This window comes from Nymphaea colorata, chromosome 4 (genome assembly GCF_008831285.2).
Source record: "Nymphaea colorata isolate Beijing-Zhang1983 chromosome 4, ASM883128v2, whole genome shotgun sequence".
NCBI classification, from domain to species: domain Eukaryota; kingdom Viridiplantae; phylum Streptophyta; class Magnoliopsida; order Nymphaeales; family Nymphaeaceae; genus Nymphaea; species Nymphaea colorata.
The window spans coordinates 21,292,543-21,311,328 of NC_045141.1; the positions used below are offsets into that span (position 1 = coordinate 21,292,543).

General features: G+C 40.7%; 3 protein-coding genes, 1 non-coding gene and 1 pseudogene across 5 annotated transcripts; 2 read left to right on the plus strand and 3 right to left on the minus strand.

Annotated features, from left to right (window-relative positions):
* The first annotated feature begins 986 nt into the window (after positions 1-986).
* LOC116252550 (uncharacterized) lies at positions 987-4,455 on the plus strand. The gene is made up of 4 exons (XM_031626897.2): positions 987-1,266; positions 2,560-2,651; positions 2,841-2,954; positions 3,970-4,455. Exons 1-4 carry the CDS (start codon positions 1,047-1,049, stop codon positions 4,093-4,095), a joined length of 552 nt encoding a protein of 183 aa, XP_031482757.1. The 5' UTR covers positions 987-1,046; the 3' UTR covers positions 4,096-4,455.
* Positions 4,456-6,032: 1,577 nt separating this feature from the next.
* TRNAS-GCU (transfer RNA serine (anticodon GCU)) lies at positions 6,033-6,114 on the plus strand. The gene has a single exon. It is a non-coding gene; the product is annotated as a tRNA-Ser (tRNA).
* Positions 6,115-6,987: 873 nt separating this feature from the next.
* Positions 6,988-9,297, minus strand: LOC126409194 (isoflavone reductase homolog). The gene is made up of 4 exons (XM_031626893.2): positions 8,752-9,297; positions 8,359-8,602; positions 7,893-8,096; positions 6,988-7,355 (listed from the first exon to the last, which is right to left on the minus strand). The coding sequence occupies exons 1-4, from the start codon at positions 9,079-9,081 to the stop codon at positions 7,192-7,194; spliced, it is 942 nt and encodes a 313-aa protein (XP_031482753.2). The 5' UTR covers positions 9,082-9,297; the 3' UTR covers positions 6,988-7,191.
* A 2,971-nt stretch (positions 9,298-12,268) lies between these two features.
* On the minus strand, positions 12,269-14,656 carry LOC116252547 (isoflavone reductase homolog; annotated as a pseudogene).
* A 2,056-nt stretch (positions 14,657-16,712) lies between these two features.
* Positions 16,713-18,765, minus strand: LOC116252549 (isoflavone reductase homolog). 2 transcript variants are annotated; one of them, XM_031626896.2, is made up of 4 exons: positions 18,347-18,765; positions 17,960-18,203; positions 17,492-17,699; positions 16,713-16,970 (listed from the first exon to the last, which is right to left on the minus strand). In XM_031626896.2, the coding sequence occupies exons 1-4, from the start codon at positions 18,674-18,676 to the stop codon at positions 16,853-16,855; spliced, it is 900 nt and encodes a 299-aa protein (XP_031482756.1). In that variant the 5' UTR covers positions 18,677-18,765; the 3' UTR covers positions 16,713-16,852. The 2 variants fall into 2 exon arrangements, with proteins under 2 accessions (XP_031482756.1, XP_031482755.1); XM_031626895.2 differs by having other exon boundaries at positions 17,496-17,699; positions 18,347-18,763.
* Positions 18,766-18,786: the final 21 nt, after the last annotated feature.

The following is an 18,786-nucleotide window of genomic DNA, read 5'->3' on the forward strand; positions in this document are numbered from 1 at the left end:
GATGAATTCTTACGATAAAGAAGGATCCTAAGTAGAAACAAAGAAAAAACTTTATATATTTCCTTTGAAAGGAAGAAGAAAAGAGAAAAAAAATAAAAGAATGCGAGGCCAAGGTTACCAAAAATTCTGAAGTAACTTGCAGAAAATAAATAAAAAATATTGGATGTTAACTGTCTTCTGCCACATACCTGCTTTTGTCTAGCAAGCTCTGGAGACGTGGGTTTCGGCATCGGAGTGTTATCTATTTATGAGGATTGGCTTATGATCTTCCTGGTACCAAGGTTTGAGTCCCTCCATTACACAAAAGAAAAGGAAGAACGACAAAGCTAGAGTAGAATTAAGAATTTGAAAGGCAGCCTTTCGTTTGCCTTGAGTAGGGCAATGGGATAAGTCAGGACAATGATAGGTAGGACTAAGTAAAATATCATATCAAATTTAAGAACATTCCTTCTCTTGGCAACTTAACATATCAACAGCAAGTTGATTACAAAAAACCATGGATGAACCAGGTCATAGATACTACCAGAACCTTTTGGATCCGATTTAACCCGATTAAAACTGCGTTATTCTTGCAATACAGAAACCGTGTAGTGCACACCTTCAAACCATATTAAGCCGGTCGATCCCTTCTTTTTTTACTGACCTTCTCTTTGTACTTAGCTGATTCAGATCTATCCCTCGAATTGAAGCTAGGAATACCCTTTAATTTGGCACAGGCTTTTTGTGATTGTAGTGACAACTTTTAATAAAATTTTGAAGTTTTATGTTTGGCTATAGGTCAAAAGATTTACGTTAAGAGAAGGCAATGCATTTTTGGTTTATTTCCTTGAAAAGAAAAGTTAGAGTTCATGAATCATGAATCGAATCCGAGTCACATCAGAGCGCGGCCTCCTCCTCCAAGTCTCAAACAACCGGATATTGACCCGGTCAAGCATCCCCCTCTGTCTCTCGCTCTCTCTCAGGAACGCTATATATGGAGGACGGACTTCGAAAAACAGTTGAGGGGAAAGAACGAAACCAAAGGCGGTTGGGCATTCTCCTCCTCCATGGACGCGTTGAGCAGAGGTGGAGTGGGGAGGCTTCCTTCCTCTCAGAGGCTGCTGCAGGCTGAGTCCCTCTCTCTCTTCGCAGAGGCCGTCCATCTGGTTCTCTCCGGGTGGACCGCCCTGCGCCTCGCTGTCCACAACGAGTGGGGTGGTGGCAACTCCCGCCAGAAATATGAACAATTGGTCCAAGACCTTGTCTCCTGGTTTATTTCGTCAAATGGTAAAGATGGTCTTCCTTCTTTCTACATGCGAATGCCTATTCCTTTTCTTCTTCTGCTTGGTTGCTGGCATGATTATGTTACGTGGGTGCCTGCAGCTTCTTTTTTCCTCTCTCATTTTTCTCCTTCGTATGTTGGTGAATGAGTTTTTGTTGATTTGGGGAAGTTGACGGTCATGCTGCGATTGATTTTTGGCTTATGTGTTTGAGATAGATCAGTTGGTGATGCATGTTTACGAACCATGCTACCTCTTCGTTTTAATATTTTGATACGTATGTTGTACCTAATCTGGTGTGTGATGTTCAAAGCATCAGAAGGAGCATTTGGAATATTTGGTGAGATATGAATGGGCTCAAAATCTGGGAGCTTTTTTTTGTGCATCACAGAGATATGTAAAAAGTTTCAAGAATGCAGAGCCTATTTCTTGATCAGATCAACTTATGGGTTAAATTATGCTTGTTTGGTCAAGATTCTGATCATTTGCAGAACTTGTGATTGTGTCGCGCCCCTTTCTCGCATCATTCATAATATTCAAGTGTAATTCCAGAAACAGATATTTTGTATTCAAAGGATAAGCAAAACGGTAGAGAACCTACCCTTTCTAGAGTGAAGAAAAACCGAGGAGGTGAGTGCGTCAAGCTCGCATATAATCTACAGCGGCCAAATTTTCTTACTTTTTGTCTTCTCGAGGCATCAGTATGGAAGACCTTCAAGGAAAAAATGACAGGGGTGAGCCAACCACCAAGCTTAGCGGGGATGACAGTATGGGAAACAGGGTCATTTTTGTTATGCAAAAAAATTTTGAGAAGAATTACTGCTAAGGTAATCTACAACAGACAGAACATCTAAAAGAAGTATCATTTGAATTGAACTACCATGAAAATGTTTGTTTCTATAGGATCCAAGAATTTGCTAATTTTGAAGCTCATAGGCCTTGTTTATTTTCCTGATCTTTTGCTGCATAAATGGAAGTGTGTATTAAAGTACAATAATGCATGAATTGGGCATTTTGGCTGCAAAACAAGCAGCTCAGACTTTATTTTGTCCGGAAGGTTGAATACTGCGAAAGTGGCCAACCTTCTTCCTGCTTACAATGTTGCTTTATCCTGAGAAATGTCTTCACATCTTAGAAATTAGAATTAGATTGGAAAATTTTCCGAATATGAGATCTCCAACTTATTCACCTGGGTGGTCAGACCTTGATTTTGAGGCAGCCAAATTTGTAATTGATTTCATTTGCCTGATATGATGACGCCAGAGAGAATATGAACATTTTGTTTTCTCTTGGTTTTCAGCTCCCATTCATATAGACGAGTTGGAAATGATGCTTGATGAGAAGATGGTGCTTTGTTTCAATACAGAAATTGAAGATGGTAGTGTTGAGGAGGTATGCATATTCTGAACCATTTCCTTCTACCGAGTTGAACTTCTCTGGGTTATTCTCTACTACGAAGCTCTTATGTGGCAGATGTCTTCTTCTTTCTAATTAAAGTTACCACATTGTTGGTGTGTGTGGCTGCCTTGAAAAGTCTTGTCCATGTGCACCCAAGTGTACTAATTGGTTATGATGGAGCAGGTGGCGGAACAATTAATGACTATACATGAAGATTGTCTTGAAGGGAATTATGACTCGGTGTCTAAGCTGAGGAAACCTTGCAAGGAATGGCTGCAAACTTTTCAAAGCAAAGAGGTAAATTTCAACTCACTGGTTATGCAACTCTCTCTCTCTCTCTCTCTCTCTCTATATATATATATATATATATATATATATATATATATATATATATATGAAAGCTTTTGTGGAAGTCACCCTTGTCCCTTGTGAACACCATAGAGATATGCTGAACTTGAAATAGGAAATGCAGTTGCATTTTAATCTTACAGTTGAAGAAGTCCATCTATTAGTGCTTTTGCTTAGGATGTGTCGTTACGTTATGCCAGGAATTTTGTCAGGCCTTTTCGTGTATTAGGTCAAGGTGAGATAGCTGCTCTTAGAATTGAAGAGGTTAGACAAGTTGATCATATGGTCTGAATAAACTGCATCACAATCAGCCTGATACAAAAGCATTGGCCGAGGAAATGCATGAGGCAAAAAGAACTCTCGTTTCACTAGAGTTCTTCTATCTAGAACAGTTAACATGAATTGCCCTCGATGATGTAAGCTGCCTTTTTTATGCTCCAATCAATGAGCACTTCTATGTCTAGGAGGGAATGAACATAGTAAAGATCAGTAGTATGAACTCCATTCAGTTACAATCTCAAATGCTATCTGTTCTTTGCTGGAGCTTTGCTTGTTTCGGTTGTCATATTTCCTGGGCTCAATTTAACATCATATCAGGTAACTGAATCACATTTTCAATTGAGTGACGCTTCTAGGAGGTATATGCTGGTATCTGATTGTAAGCTAAGGAGGCTTTTAGCGGGAAGGAGCAGATCAGCTACCCATTAGGTCCAACTTCCGACTCATCTTTGAATACTCCTATGAGCTTTGTGCCATCAAGTAAGATGGAATATACCCAGCTTTTCCATGTTGCATTACTTAGGAAACAAAAGAGGATTAAATAATTTGTGGCCTGAGTTTTAGCTACTGGCTGATTAAGTCTTTATATAAGTATGTAATGGTGGTAATTGGCAAGTATCTTCTGTTCAACTCACTTTCTCCCTTTCTGTGTGCCTATAGTTTTGACATGATCTCCTTGTGCCAGTTAATTGACAGGAATGCGGATGGAAGTTCTGACGAGGAATATGAGCCGGCATTAGATGATGAATTGGATCCGCTGCAAGATGAGCCAGGAGATGTTGGTAGATGGCCTGTTATTTTTGCAGGGTGAAATAGTGAGTAGGCTGAAGGTCTCTCGATATCCTGTATGTATTTGCCTTACTGCAGTCTCAAGGCATGCACGATGCTTGATGGAGGATGGTTGTCTTCTCCATCAAGTCAAGATGAGTCTTCAGCGAAAGTGAATTTGGCAGAGTTCATGGCCTCAACTATAGGGCGCACGATTTTAGCCTCGTTTCACCAAACGAGAGTTTCCGCTTTTCTCTTCTTGTCTGTCGCATTCTTTCGCTGTATGCTTTCTCGTCCTTTTCAGGGAAGGGACCAACTTTCACCAGAATCATTGGGTTAAGGTACATCCAACTGGTTTCGAAGGACAATGGTAATGAATTTCTGCAGTTTAATTTGCGAAGTTCATCTCTTTCCTCCGTTTCTTTGGAGTCGCAGCGGTCCTTGTTCAGAGATTTCCTACCTATTCGTTGGTTGATTATTGGCTTAACGCAGGAAACTGGAGCTCCAAGGCTTGAGATTTAGGTGGCAATTCGTTCTTCCTATTCGCGTTTGATGCCGTTTCTCGTGCGACTCAGAGAGAATTCCAAGAGAGCGCTACCAAACTAGGAGTTCGCATTCGATTTAGACCTTTTCATCTCGCGGATAAAATCAGGAAAATGGAGCTAAATTCCTGATCTTTGACCGCTATAATTGACGTTTGTTATTGAAGGAAACCACGTTTTGATCTTGGGATCTAAAATCTCAATCTTGTGCTCTCACTATACAGGTTTTTGTATCTAACATGTAGCCGTTTGGAACTCGTACGTTTGCAATGCACGTCATGCAACTTTCTTCCTGTGCTGTCAAAAAATTGGAGCGCGATGTAACAAATCACAGCACAATGTATTTCAGAAGTAAAGGTTTCGTGCTTACTCGAGAAACGTAATCAAATCCTAGAAGGTAGATATAGCTAGGTTCTTCAATCAGTTTATGTGCATGATGCATGAGAAGGGCCTTATAATCTATAGCATTTCAAAGACCTTACACCACAGATACATTTTATCCATATTGTAAATGAAATAAGGGAAGCACAAAAAGGTTGGTCAATAAATGCAAAGTTTCTTGTGCGATTGTATTGCTTCCGACCCATTCTTCCATCATTTCTAGAGCAACAATTCACGTCTAAAGTTCGATACTGAGGGTTTCTTCAGAGCTGTTCTTTTCCACCAGCAATGGCCTCTCTCTCTCTCTCCCTCTCTTTCTCTCTCAATCAAACATACACACACACGCACACACATATTGCTTTTGCTGCTGCGCGTACTTGCATTATTTTGAAAATACACTCTTTGAAATAATTCAACACGTTAGGTGTGTTTTATAATTGTCGGTAGTAGGTAAAGAGTCATTGCTAAATTGATAGAAATAATGATCTCGTGAGCTTTCAAATTAGTAACGGAAAATTTTAGGTGATTTTAATATGAAATATCCAAAGCTTAGCTAAGTATGGTGCTATGATCACCTACAGTTAGGCATTTCTCCAAATCTGAAACTGAAGCTGCTACTTTGTAAATGTCAAGAAAGCATGGCTCAACTCATGAATGTTTTTACATATATAGTCATTTGGTCAAACTAATAAAAAGATGGCATGCATTATTTACTTGATGATATATTCAAGATGCATGTGTTTGTATTCACAATCTAACAATTAATAAAGTTTGGTGATCTTGTTGACTGTCATTCTCCGAATTAAATGCCTGGGAATCCTGCTCCTCTTTATGGGTCCCGTGGTTCAAAGGTTGGCCTGTACTCAATTGACCATAAAAGTTACACCGACAGAGTCACCACTGATTAAGCAATTCAAAACGACAAGATTTGACATTGATATGACCATAGACATATAAAGCCAATTTGGATCCCAACCTTGTTTTGAAAGTGACGTACCAGGTCGGGCGAAACAACAGTTTCATTAAATATTTTCGATTTGGAACGAAGTCATACAACGACGCTTTGGCCGAGTGGTTAAGGCGTGTGCCTGCTAAGTACATGGGGTTTCCCCGCGAGAGTTCGAATCTCTCAGGCGTCGTCTTAAATGCCCATTTTTATACTTTTATATCTTCCTAGGCCGACAACTACTCTCTTTCTTGCGACCTAGAAGGGCTTAGTGGCCCCAGTTTTTTTATTTCGCCGAAGCACATCCCCTGTCTCACTGGAAAAAAATATGAGGGATTTCCAGCACTTTTTCCTTTTATTTGGGCAATCAAATCATTTTCTTCCGCTTGCTCATTGGGTACACCAATGATGAAACTATTTTGCCATCCAGTACTCTTTAATTTAACTTATATGCAGACATACAACTCGTACCCAGTCTGTGAACTGTCGAGGGCAGGGGCGGAACCAGAATTTTCTTTAGGAACGAGTCGGCAGTCCGACTTCTGGATCCGAATAGGGCTAAACTGAATTCTAATACAAAAAATATATTACATAATTAAAAAATATTATTTTTTTTCAATGTAAAAAAAAAAAAATTCATTGGCTAGGGTGGGGCCATGGCTTAAGCGGGCCGCCCCTTCCCTCTGCCCCAGGTCGAGGGTAGACCAGTGTACTCAACTCCTATGTTACGGTTCTCCATCGGCAATTCCTTTCCCGACGGCTCTGACCAGCTTTTGGCGATGGCTAGGGCCATCGGGAAAACTTTAAAATGTTGCAGTGACCATTTCCATCTCATTGAAGTAGCCTGCCTAGGGTGTTATTGCAATCGATCGTATATCCGGGCCAATGCATTGGATCCTATCACAGTTTGGACGGTCCAATAATAATTACATGTGTATTATATACTAGTACTTTGATTTAATATGAGATGAACAAGAAGCGGTTCCATAGTTTTTGGTTCATTTGCATAATCAAATGTTCACTGATTATTCAATGTAAGATTATCAATGGCAAAACTCTTCAACAAATTAAGCTAACAACGAGTTGCAGATCAAGCAAGCGACAATCATACAGCTTTACTTTTAGCATTATCATCAACAGTCACATAGTAGGAAAGGGACAGTACTCCTTTCCTTAGCATCACGATAAGGTAGCTTTTATTTCTAAAATCTCAACAGCCCTTCTAATTTCTTCATCCATTCCATACAATACACACGCTCATGCGGGTGCATCATAGATAGCGTTTTAGACAATCTTCAACCCTTGTATATACAACTTCAGGGTACAACTTGGAGGCCTCTTCTCCATCCTCTCCAATTTCAAAGTTGGTAAGGCAACCCTCATGGAATATGTGGTAGTAAAGATCTATCGTTCCCTGCACTATCTCGTCTGCAGCTGTGAGAGAGAGTGAGAGAGAGAGAATGATCAGTGAATTAATGAATTACTTAATATTGTAATACAGTATTCCTTGATTTGCCCAACATGTCCAATTAACTTCTCATTGTGTTAATTCGCCTCGCAGTTATTTTATACTTACATGTTCATTTAACTTTGCACTAACTTGCTTTGTGTACCATTTCTTACCGTCGAAGATTTTCATGACAGAAGACTTTCAGTTCGGTGGAAAAACGTGCAAGCTAGTAAGAACTTGTAAGATTTTCGAAACCTCTAGAAAATATTGCATGATTTGAAAACGTTAGTACTAAAAGTGACATGAACTCGTCTTAAAACCCTAATAAAGTTAAAAAAAATAGATAGAAAGATAAAAAGGAAATTATAAAAATATAAAATGTACATATTTTTGTAAAAAGAAATTAAAATACCCCAACTTCCCTTTGTTTCACGCACATAAGTAATTTGTTCATGCACATCAGTATGCACGCAACTTGATGCTAGTCACATGAATCGAACAGAAGTTGATTTTGTACCCACTTTTCTTTGAAGCAAGGAACTCCTCCTCGGAGATGGAAGTCTTCTCTAGTCGTTTTCCTATGAGATTCTCCCATATCTCCACCATCTCCATTTGTGACATGATATTTTCCGGTTGACGGAGATAAAGTGTCTTGTTGAGAGTCCGGGGGTCGTCAGCGGCCTTGATTGTATATGTGCCAACGTCATCCTCATCCACAAATACAGCTAAAAGAAAATATGCAAAGAAATGGCTAATTAGTGTACCAGTTGAAATAAACGATATCGGTCACTGAGATAAGCAAAGGAACACCTGCAGGCGCTTGACCCTGTCACAATTCAATCTCTGGGAGGAGTTCAGATCTCTTATCCTTATCATATTTGTTAAAGAACTCATGAAGAAACGATCTCCTTTCAGAATATTGTTGTTATAGATAAGGCTAATCAGATGGATATGAAAAGAAAACGATATTCTTGCCTGAAATCTTACCCTTGATGCCGCCATCCCCATGCAAATAGATGCGATCCCGTGGTGGTAGCAAGGTTCTGGGCTGGCACAGGCCTCCGACGAAGTATCCGGCACAGCAGTTGGCGGAGATGTAGGTGTGAGGGATGCCGGCGTCCTCAATCGCCTTCCGCGCAACCATCTTCTCCTCAAGTGTTCTTCTGAAAGGTGAAAGTACTGCATGCGCCATGCGAGCAAGATCCATTCCATACTCGGAAGGCACAAACCTCTGTGAATTAAAAAAAAAAAAAAAAAAAAAAAATCTTGTTTCAGCCTCTTTCTTGGTTTGGTGGTACCGAATTCCACGCAGAGTTACCTTTCTTGCTTTCTCATTGAATTTGACCTCATAAAGAGGTTTTTTTTTTTATGTGTATATACCTTAATGTTCCCGGCTTCTTTGATAGCATCAACAAGCTTTAGTTGCATCAAGGTACTGTGGCCGCGGTGATGAACACCGGACACTGCACAAACGACGACATCGACGAGCTTCACGGCATCGACGAGGCTCCGGTGGTCGGAAAATGAGGCCTCGACGAGACGAGCTCCCTGCTGCTTGAAGTCCAGCAGAATTTCAATCTTCTCGATGTCTAGGCCAATCTCCCGCCTCTGGAGAACGTAGGTGGGGTGGCCGAGCGCCAAGCTTGCCTTCACCAACCTCCTCCCCATGTACCCAGAGCCACCCACGATCAGGACTCTGCTCTTCTCCATTTCTTTTTTGCTATTGATGGCGGAACAATTAATGACTATACATGAAGATTGTCTTGAAGGGAATTATGACTCGGTGTCTAAGCTTAGGAAACCTTTCAAGGAATGGCAGCAAACTTTTCAAAGCAAAGAGCTAAATTTCAACTCAGTCGTTATGGATCTCTCTCTCTCTCTCTCTCTCTCTCTCTCTCTCTCTCTCTCTCTCTCTCTCTCTCTCTCTCTCGATAAATATATATATATATATATATGTGAAAGCATTTATGGAAGGCACCCTTGACTCTTGTGAACACCATAGCGATATGCACCATAGCGATATGCTGAACTTGAAATAGGAAATGCAGTTGCAATTTAATCTTACAGTCGAAGAAGTCCATCTTTTAGTGCTTTTGCTTAGGATGTGTTGTCACGTTATGCCAGGAATTGCAATTTAATCTTACAGTTGAAGAAGTCCATCTATTAGTGCTTTTGCTTAGAATGTGTCGTCACGTTATGCCAGGAACTTCGTCAGGCTCTTGCGTGTATTAGGTCAAGGTGAGATAGCTGCTCTTAGGATCGAAGTGATTAGACCAGTTGATCATATGTTCTGACTAATCTGCATCACAATAGGACTTTACATGAACTTAGGTGAGACATAATGAACTTAGAACCAGAAAAACCATTCTCTAATGCATTTGCAAGAGAGAGAGAGAGAGAGAGAGAGAGAGAGAGAGAGAGAGATCAGTATCGTCTACTGCATTAGAGAGCTAAAAAGGCTTAATGGCCGCCAATTCTTCATTTCATCTATGCACATCCCCTGCCTCAGTGAAAAAATATGTGGGTTTTCCAGCATTTTTTCCTTTTATTTGGACCATCATTTTCTTCGCTACACTCCACTTTAATCCCCTTGCTCATTGGGAACACCAATGGTGAAACGATTTTGGCATCCAGTACTCCTTAATTTAACCAATATGGAGACATACAACTCACAACCAGTCTGTGAACTGTCGAGGGTGGACCAGTGTACTACTCCTATGTTATGGTTCTCCATCTGTGCCGTCGGCAATTCCTTTCCCGACAGCTCTGACCAGCTTTTGCCGACTGCTAGGGCCACCGGGAAAACTTTAAAATGTTGCAGTGACCATTTCCATCTCATTGAAGTAGCCTGCCTAGGGTGTTATTGCAATCGATCGTATATCCGGGCCAATGCATTGGATCCTATCACAGTTTTGACGGCCCAAAGGGATAAAATAATAATTACATGTGTGTACATACTAGTACTTAGATTTGATATGAGATGAACAAGAAGGGGTTCCATATTTGTGGGAGGAGTTCACATCTCTTATCCTTTTAATATTTGTTAAAAAACTCATGGAGAACGGTCTCCTTTCAGAATATTGTTGTTATAGATAACGCTTATCAGTTAAATATGAAAAGAAACGGATCTTCTTGCCTGCAATCTTACCCTTGATGACGCCATCCCCGTGCAAATAGATGCGATCCCCTGGTGGTAGCAAGTTTTTAGGCTGGCACAGGCCTCCGACGAAGTATCCGGCACTGCAGTTGGCGGAGATGTAGTGAGGGATGCCGGCGTCCTCAATCGCCTTCCGCACAACCAGCTTCTCCTCAACTGTTCTCCTAAAAGGTGAAAGTACTGCATGCGCCATGCGAGCAAGATCCATTCCATATTCCGAAGGCACAAACCTCTGCCTTTTTTTTAAAAGAAAAAAGAATCTTGGTTCAGTTTGTTTCTTGGTTTGGTGGACCGAATTCCAAGCAAAGTTACCTTTCTTCCTTTCTCATTGAATTTGTCCTCATAAAGAGGCATTTTTTGTTTTTTTTATCTGTGCATACCCGGCTTCTTTGATGGCAAAAGTGGGAGCTCCCCAGCCTTTTCAACTTGAGCACATCTGAAATAGCATCAACTTTTGATCCCCAAGACTAGATGACTAGATGGTGTGATGATTCCTAAACAAGCTTTGCGGACTTTATTGTAGAATTATGATTATGTAGCACCCACATTTTGAAAATTCCAAGGCTTCCTTCAATAGTTAATTCTAAAACAATATATAACTGCAACCCCTTAAGATCTAGCAAGAATATTGTGAAACCCCAAGAAGCTCTGCCTTGAAATCGTCCACATCTCCTCCATTCCTTTTGCCTTAGCATGCTAAACACTTAACATTATATACATAAGCAGATCAGCATGTGCTAAAGCACAACAATAGAAAATTCATGGTTGCTTCATTAAATCCATGGTACCCAATGAATGATCCTTAGTGAATATGCTTTATACATCTACCTCTTTGGATTATCTGACTGCCATTGTAGACCATGCTTCATAGTTTATATAGGGATCTAGATGAGACATAATGAGCTTAGAACCTGAAAAACGATTCTCTAATGCATTTGCAAGAGAGAGAGAAAGGGAGAGAGAGAGAGAGAGCTATACGTAACTGTTCCTGGTAAGTTGATGACAAAAGAAAAGTTACAGCACATGGAAAGACGAAAGAAGGACCACATGGTATGGATAACATAATCATTATACCATGTCACTTTTATGAACATGGGGTTTCTTACTCTTTTCCTCTTTCATTTCCGCCCCTTACGTGAGTAACTGTTCAGCCAAATAGTTTTACCATATCAATATCGTCTACTGCATTAGAGAGCTAAAAAAGCTTAATGGCCCCCAATTCTTTATTTCGTCGATGCACATCCCCTGTCTCACTGAAAAAATATGAGGGTTTCCCGGCTTCTTTTCCTTTTATTTGGACCATCATTTTCTTCGCTACACACCACTTTAATCCCCTTGCTCATTGGGAACACCAATAATGGAACTATTTTGGCATCCAGTACTCCTTAATTTAACCTATATGGAGACATACAACTCACAACCAGTCTGTGAACTGTCGAGGGTGGACCAGTGTACAACTCCTATGTTACGGTTCTCCATCTGTGCCATCGGCAATTCCTTTCACGACGGCTCTGACCAGCTTTTGCCGATTGCTAGGGCCATCGGGAAAACTTTAAAATGTTGCAGTGACCATTTCCATTTCATTGAAGTAGCCTGCCTAGGGTGTTATTGCAATCGATCGTATATCCGGGCCAATGCATTGGATCCTATCACAGTTTTGACGGTCCAATAATAATTACATGTGTATTATATACTAGTACTTAGATTTAATATGAGATGAACAAGAAGGGGTTCCATAGTTTTTGGTTCATTTGCATAATCAATTGTTCACTGATTATTCAATGTAAGATTATCAATGGCAAAACTCTTCAACAAATTAAGCTAACAACGAGTTGCAGGTCAAGCAAGCGACAATCATACAGCTTTACTTTTAGCATTAGCATCAACAGTCACATGGTAGGAAAGGGATAGTACTCCTTTCCTTAGCTTCACGATAAGGTAGCTTTTATTTCTAAATCTCAATAGCCCTTCTAATTTCTTCATCCATTCCATAGAATACACACACACATGCGGGTGCATCACAGATAGCGCTTTAGATAATCTTCTACCCTTGTATACACAACTTCAGGGTACAAATTGGAGGCTTCTTCTTCATCCTCTCCAATTTCAAAGTTGGTAAGGCGACCCTCGTGGAATATGTGGTAGTAAAGATCTATCGTTGCTTGCACCTTCTCGTCTGCAGCTGTGAGAGAAAGAGGGAGAGATCAGTAAGTTGATGAATTACTTGATTATGACACTGTATTCTTTGTCTTGCCCAACTTAACTAAGTTCTTATTGAGTCAATTCGTCTCGCCGTTCATCAGTTTATCATAGCTTTACACTAACTTGTTTTGTGTGCCATTTCTTATTTGTTATGGAAGATTTTCATGACAGAGCACTTTCAGTTCGGTGGAAAAACGTACAAGCTAGGAAGAACTCTGTAAGATGTTGAAAACCTCCAGAAAATATTGCATGATTTGAGAACGTTAGTCTTAAACGTCACGTGACTGTTCTTAGCGCTGCAGTCATGTGAAGAATAGAACAGAAGTTGATTTTGTACGTACTTTTCTTTGAAGCGAGGTACTCCTCCTCGGAGATGGAAATCTTCTCTAGTCGTTTTCCTATGAGGTTCTCCCATATCTTCACCAGCTCGATTTGAGACATGATATTTTGCGGTGGCCGGAGATATAGTGTCTTATTGAGAGTCTGGGGGTCGTCAACGGCCTTGATTGTATATGTGCCAACGTCATCCTCAGCCACAAACACAGCTAAAAGAAATACGTAAAGAAACGGAAAATTAGTGTACCAGTTCAAATTTCGTTATCGACCACTAAGATGACCAAAAAAACGCCTGCTGCAGCTTCAGTACCCTATCAGAATTCAATCTCTTGGAGGAGATCGTATCTCTTATCTCTGTAATATTTGTCAAAAAACTGATGGAGAAACAGTTTCCTTTGAAAATATTGTTGCAGATGAGGCTCATCAGATGGATATGAAAAGAAAAGGATATTATTGCCTGAAAGGCTGAAACTTACCCTTGATGCCACCATCCCCATGCAAATAGACGCGATCCCTCGGTGGTACCAAGGCTTTGCCCTGGCACAGGCTTCCGACGAAGTATCCCGCACTGCAGTTGGCGGAGACGTAGGTGTGGGGGATGCCCGCGTCCACAATCGCCTTCCTCACAACCATCTTATCCTCAATTGTTTTTCTAAAATTTGGAAGTACTACACTCGCCATGTGAGCAGGATCCATCCCAAACTCCGAAGGCACAAATCTCTGTAAATTAAAAGAAAAAAAGGTTCGTATTTCGGTTTCCTTCTTCAAAGTTGCATTTATTGCTTTCTCATTGAACGTGTCCTTATAGAGAGGCTTTTTTATGTGTATATACCTTAATGTTGCCGGCTTCTTTGATGGCATCAACAAGCTTTAGTTGCATCAAGATACTGTGGCCGCGGTGATGAACACCGGACACTGCACAAACGACGACATCGACGAGCTTCACGGCCTCGACGAGGCTTGGGTGGTCGGAAAATGAGGCCTCGACGAGACGAGCTCCCTGCTGCTTGAAGTCCAGCAGAATTTCAATATTCTCGATGTCTAGGCCAATCCAATCTCCCGCCTTTGCAGAACGTAGGTGGGGTGGCCGAGCGCCAAGCTTGCCTTCACCAACCTCCTCCCTATGTACCCAGAGCCACCCACGATCAGGACTCTGCTCTTCTCCATCTTCTCTCCTTCCTCTAGCTAAAAGGGAAGGGCACCATGATACCCAACAGGGGGGGGGGAAGAGAGGAGAGATTCCTTGTGGCAGCACAGCAAGAGGAGAGAAAGAGAAGAGGAAAGGAGAGAAGAAAAAGAAGAAGACAAGGAAGAGAAGGTTGCGAGCACTTGGCTCGAGCAAGATTCGATTCTAATGAAAAAGCCAAACGCATCTCCTCTCAATCCATCGGTGATATTTTCTTGTTTTCTCATATAGTTTTGATGAGTTATTATTGTTTGAGGGTTGGCTTTGTGTAGCTCATCGTAGGATAACTTATATCATTGATTATAGTGGATTGAGTTTGGGTCGTAGTACCCCGTAGTTTTTATCCTCATTATTTTTAAGGGGTTTTTCACGTAAAAATCTTCTTGTGCAGTTTGTGATTGTGATTACTTTGCTTGGATTGCTTGGTCGTTGATTTGTTGCTCATTACATGATCGACTTGAAATATATTTGATTGTTGAATCAATTTTAGTAGATTGGTGTTCTATCCATTTTTATCCCAACATAGGTCTCCTTGCTCAACTTTATTTACAGCTAAACGACATTGAAAACGGCATGCCCATGACATTGTCATGTTCGCCGCCGATGTGGAGAGCTGAGCCCCTAGGATATTAAAACAAAATAAAAGAAAAGCAAATGAGCAAGCAACCGTCCGTCCAAGTCTGGCTGTTCTTGATGGTATTCAAGTTCTACTTCTCTTCTAAACATCCAACGTATATATATAAAGAGACAGAAAGAGTTTTCCCTTAAACCAAACAATTGACTTAAGGGTACATAACAGGTTAGACCGCTTTCTCAGCATTATATGCACGGTTTTTAACGCGTGGCTAAACAAACTGGGGATCTGATCTTTCATGATATAATCTTTTACCGGATCGAGGCTCAACCCAAAGTCCCATATGTTGAGACCCAAAATTGTTGATGAGAAAGGCCAAAAAAGACTTCGATACTTGTCCCGGTATAGGCTGGTTTTGGATCGACGGCCACCTCTGTGGGAGATGGATCCAGCCGTCTAGTTCTTGCACCAGTGTTTTATAGAAAGAATCAGATCTGGGATCTCATGGATCACGTGCAGTTCAAAAACTTGTGGACCAAACCCTCCCATCCTGTCACTGGAGGAGGCGAAAGAAGAATGGCAAAATAAAGAGAGAGAGGAAGATAATTAAGCTAAGCTGGTCAAAGAAGAATGGCAAAAACCATGTTCCCACGTTTTAATCGGCTGGACAATTTTTTATTATTTTTATTAGAGGGGTCTTTCGTTTAAGTCAATAAAGTCATTCTAGTATATAACACTTAGTTCATATTCAGGGCTGCACAATTAGTTGAGCTAACTTGATCTCAACTTTCACTAGGTTAAGCTCGACGAAACATAAATAAAAGTCCAGCTCGAGTTTAGTTGACAACTTGAGCTTGTAATGGGTCAAGGTTCGAATTCGGCTAGGTTAAACTCAAGTATGTTAGTTCTATCCAAACGACCTTTACTTTTGTTGCAATTTTCGAGCCTAAGTACATAAAGAAAGATCAAGTTAAATGGGGAATTGGTAAACAAGTTAAGCTCAAGTTAGGACTCAGTCTACCGAGTCAAGCTTGAGCTGCACTTCTTATACAGTTCGAGTCAAACAACATATGAGCTGCACTTCTTATACGGTCAGCTGATATACGACCAATGTGAACTGGCCCTTGCTGTAAAAACCTACCGATTAAGGCGAGTGAAATAGCAAATTAAAGAAAGGGTACTAGCAGGGAAGAGCAAATTATGCTTAAAGAGCACGAAAACAACATATTCAAGGGACATTCACAAAGTATCTTTGCCACCAAACTACTCCTAAAAGTCCTTTGACAAAACCCATTTTCTCTTCAAAATCTTGCTTAATTAATTGCTTTCAACTAGTTTTTAGTTTCATATTCAAATTCCATTGTTTATGATCTAACATTTTTTTTTAGCATTTATGTTGCCTACTCTTAGATCGCACGTCGCTGCTCCACTCACCTATAACGTAACCAGGATGTAAGTGTCTTAGTTGTTAGGCATGTGATGCACATAGTTCGCTAATACCCGACTTATTGGTGTTTCTCCTCACTACCCATAAGAGCTCTTTTCAAGTAAATCAGGAAAAACTTCTTGTGCCAATTTCCTATTACTTAGGAACAAACTTGAAAGATATCCAATTAACTAAACAATATTTACATGTATATACGAATTTATATTATACGTAATGAAGTTAGATAATAAGAGATGAACAAAGAAGAAGGGATTCCACATTCTTTGAGTCGTTTGCGTAATCAATTGTTGACTAATTATTCGGTTTAAGATTATCAAGGTACGAGAATAGGCTAAAGAAATGGCAAGAGCTCCTCAACAAATTAAACTAACAGAGAGTTGCAGATCAAGAAAGCAACCATCATACACCTTTACTTGCAGCATTATCATCAACAGTCACATAGTTGGAAAGGGGATAGCTTTTATTTCTAAATCTCAATAGCCCTTCTAATTTCTTCATCCATTCCATACAATACACACGCTCATGCGGGTGCATCATAGATAGCGTTTTAGATAATTTTCAACCCTTGTATACACAACTTCAGGGTACAACTTGGAGGCCTCTTCTCCATCCTCTCCAATTTCGAAGTTGGTAAGGCAACCCTCGTGGAATATGTGGTAGTAAAGATCTATCGTTGCCTGCACTATCTCGTCTGCAGCTGTGAGAGAGAGAGAGAGAGAGATCAGTGAGTTGATGAATTACTTAATATTATAATACAGTATTCCTCGATTTCCCCAACTTGTCTAATTAACTTCTCATTGAGTTAATTCGCCTCGCAGTTATTTTATACTTAAATGCTCATTTAACTTTGCACTAACTTGCTTTGTGTACCATATCTTACCGTGGAAGATTTTCATGACAGAAGACTTTCAGTTCGGTGGAAAAACGTGCAAGCTAGTAAGAACTCGTAAGATTTTCGAAACCTCTAGAAAATATTGCATGATCTGAAAGCGTCAGTACTAAATGTGACATGAACTCGTCTTAAAACCCTAATAATTTTTTTTTTAAAAAAAAGATAGAAAGACGGTTATAAAAATATAAAATGTACATATTTTTGTAAAAAATAAAATACCCCAACTTCCATTCTTTCTTTGTTTTCTAGTGCATATTTGTTTCATGCACATAACTATGCACTCAAGTTGATGCTAGTCACATGAAAAACAGAAGTTGATTTTGTACCTACTTTTCTTTGAAACGAGGAAGTCCTCTTCGGAGATGGAAATCTTCTCTAGTCGTTTTCCTATGAGATTCTCCCATATCTCCACCATCGCCATTTGTGACATGATATTTTCCGGTGGGCGGAGATAAAGTGTCTTGTTGAGAGTCCGGGGGTCGTCAGCGGCCTTGATTGTATATGTGCCAACGTCATCCTCATCCACAAATACAGCTAAAAGAAAATATGCAAAGAAAGCTAATTAGTGTACCAGTTGAAATAAACGATATCGGTCACTGAGATAAGCAAAGGAACACCTGCAGGCGCTTGACCCTGTCACAATTCAATCTCTGGGAGGAGTTCAGATCTCTTATCCTTATCATATTTGTTAAAGAACTCATGAAGAAACGATCTCCTTTCAGAATATTGTTGTTATAGATAAGGCTAATCAGATGGATATGAAAAGAAAACGATATTCTTGCCTGAAATCTTACCCTTGATGCCGCCATCCCCATGCAAATAGATGCGATCCCGTGGTGGTAGCAAGGTTCTGGGCTGGCACAGGCCTCCGACGAAGTATCCGGCACAGCAGTTGGCGGAGATGTAGGTGTGAGGGATGCCGGCGTCCTCAATCGCCTTCCGCACAACCATCTTCTCCTCAAGTGTTGTTCTGAAAGGTGAAAGTACTGCATGCGCCATGCGAGCAAGATCCATTCCATACTCGGAAGGCACAAACCTCTGTGAATTAAAATAAAAAATAAAAAATCTTGTTTCAGCCTCTTTCTTGGTTTGGTGGTACCGAATTCCACGCAGAGTTACCTTTCTTGCTTTCTCATTGAATTTGTCCTCATAAAGAGGTTTTTTTTTTTATGTGTATATACCTTAATGTTCCCGGCTTCTTTGATAGCATCAACAAGCTTTAGTTGCATCAAGGTACTGTGGCCGCGGTGATGAACACCGGACACTGCACAAACGACGACATCGACGAGCTTCACGGCATCGACGAGGCTCCGGTGGTCGGAAAATGAGGCCTCCACAAGACGCGCCCCCTGCTGCTTGAAGTCCAGCAGAATTTCAATCTTCTCGATGTCTAGGCCAATCTCCCGCCTCTGGAGAATGTAGGTGGGGTGGCCGAGCGCCAAGCTTGCCTTCACCAACCTCCTCCCTATGTACCCTGAGCCACCCACGATCAGGACGCTGCTTGTCCCCATTTCTTGATGCTTCTCCCCTTCCTCTAGCTAGCCACTCTCGTTGCAGGATCTACAGATAAGGTACGGAAGATGAAATAAACCAGGGTCTACCCACGTCTATTTATAGCTTA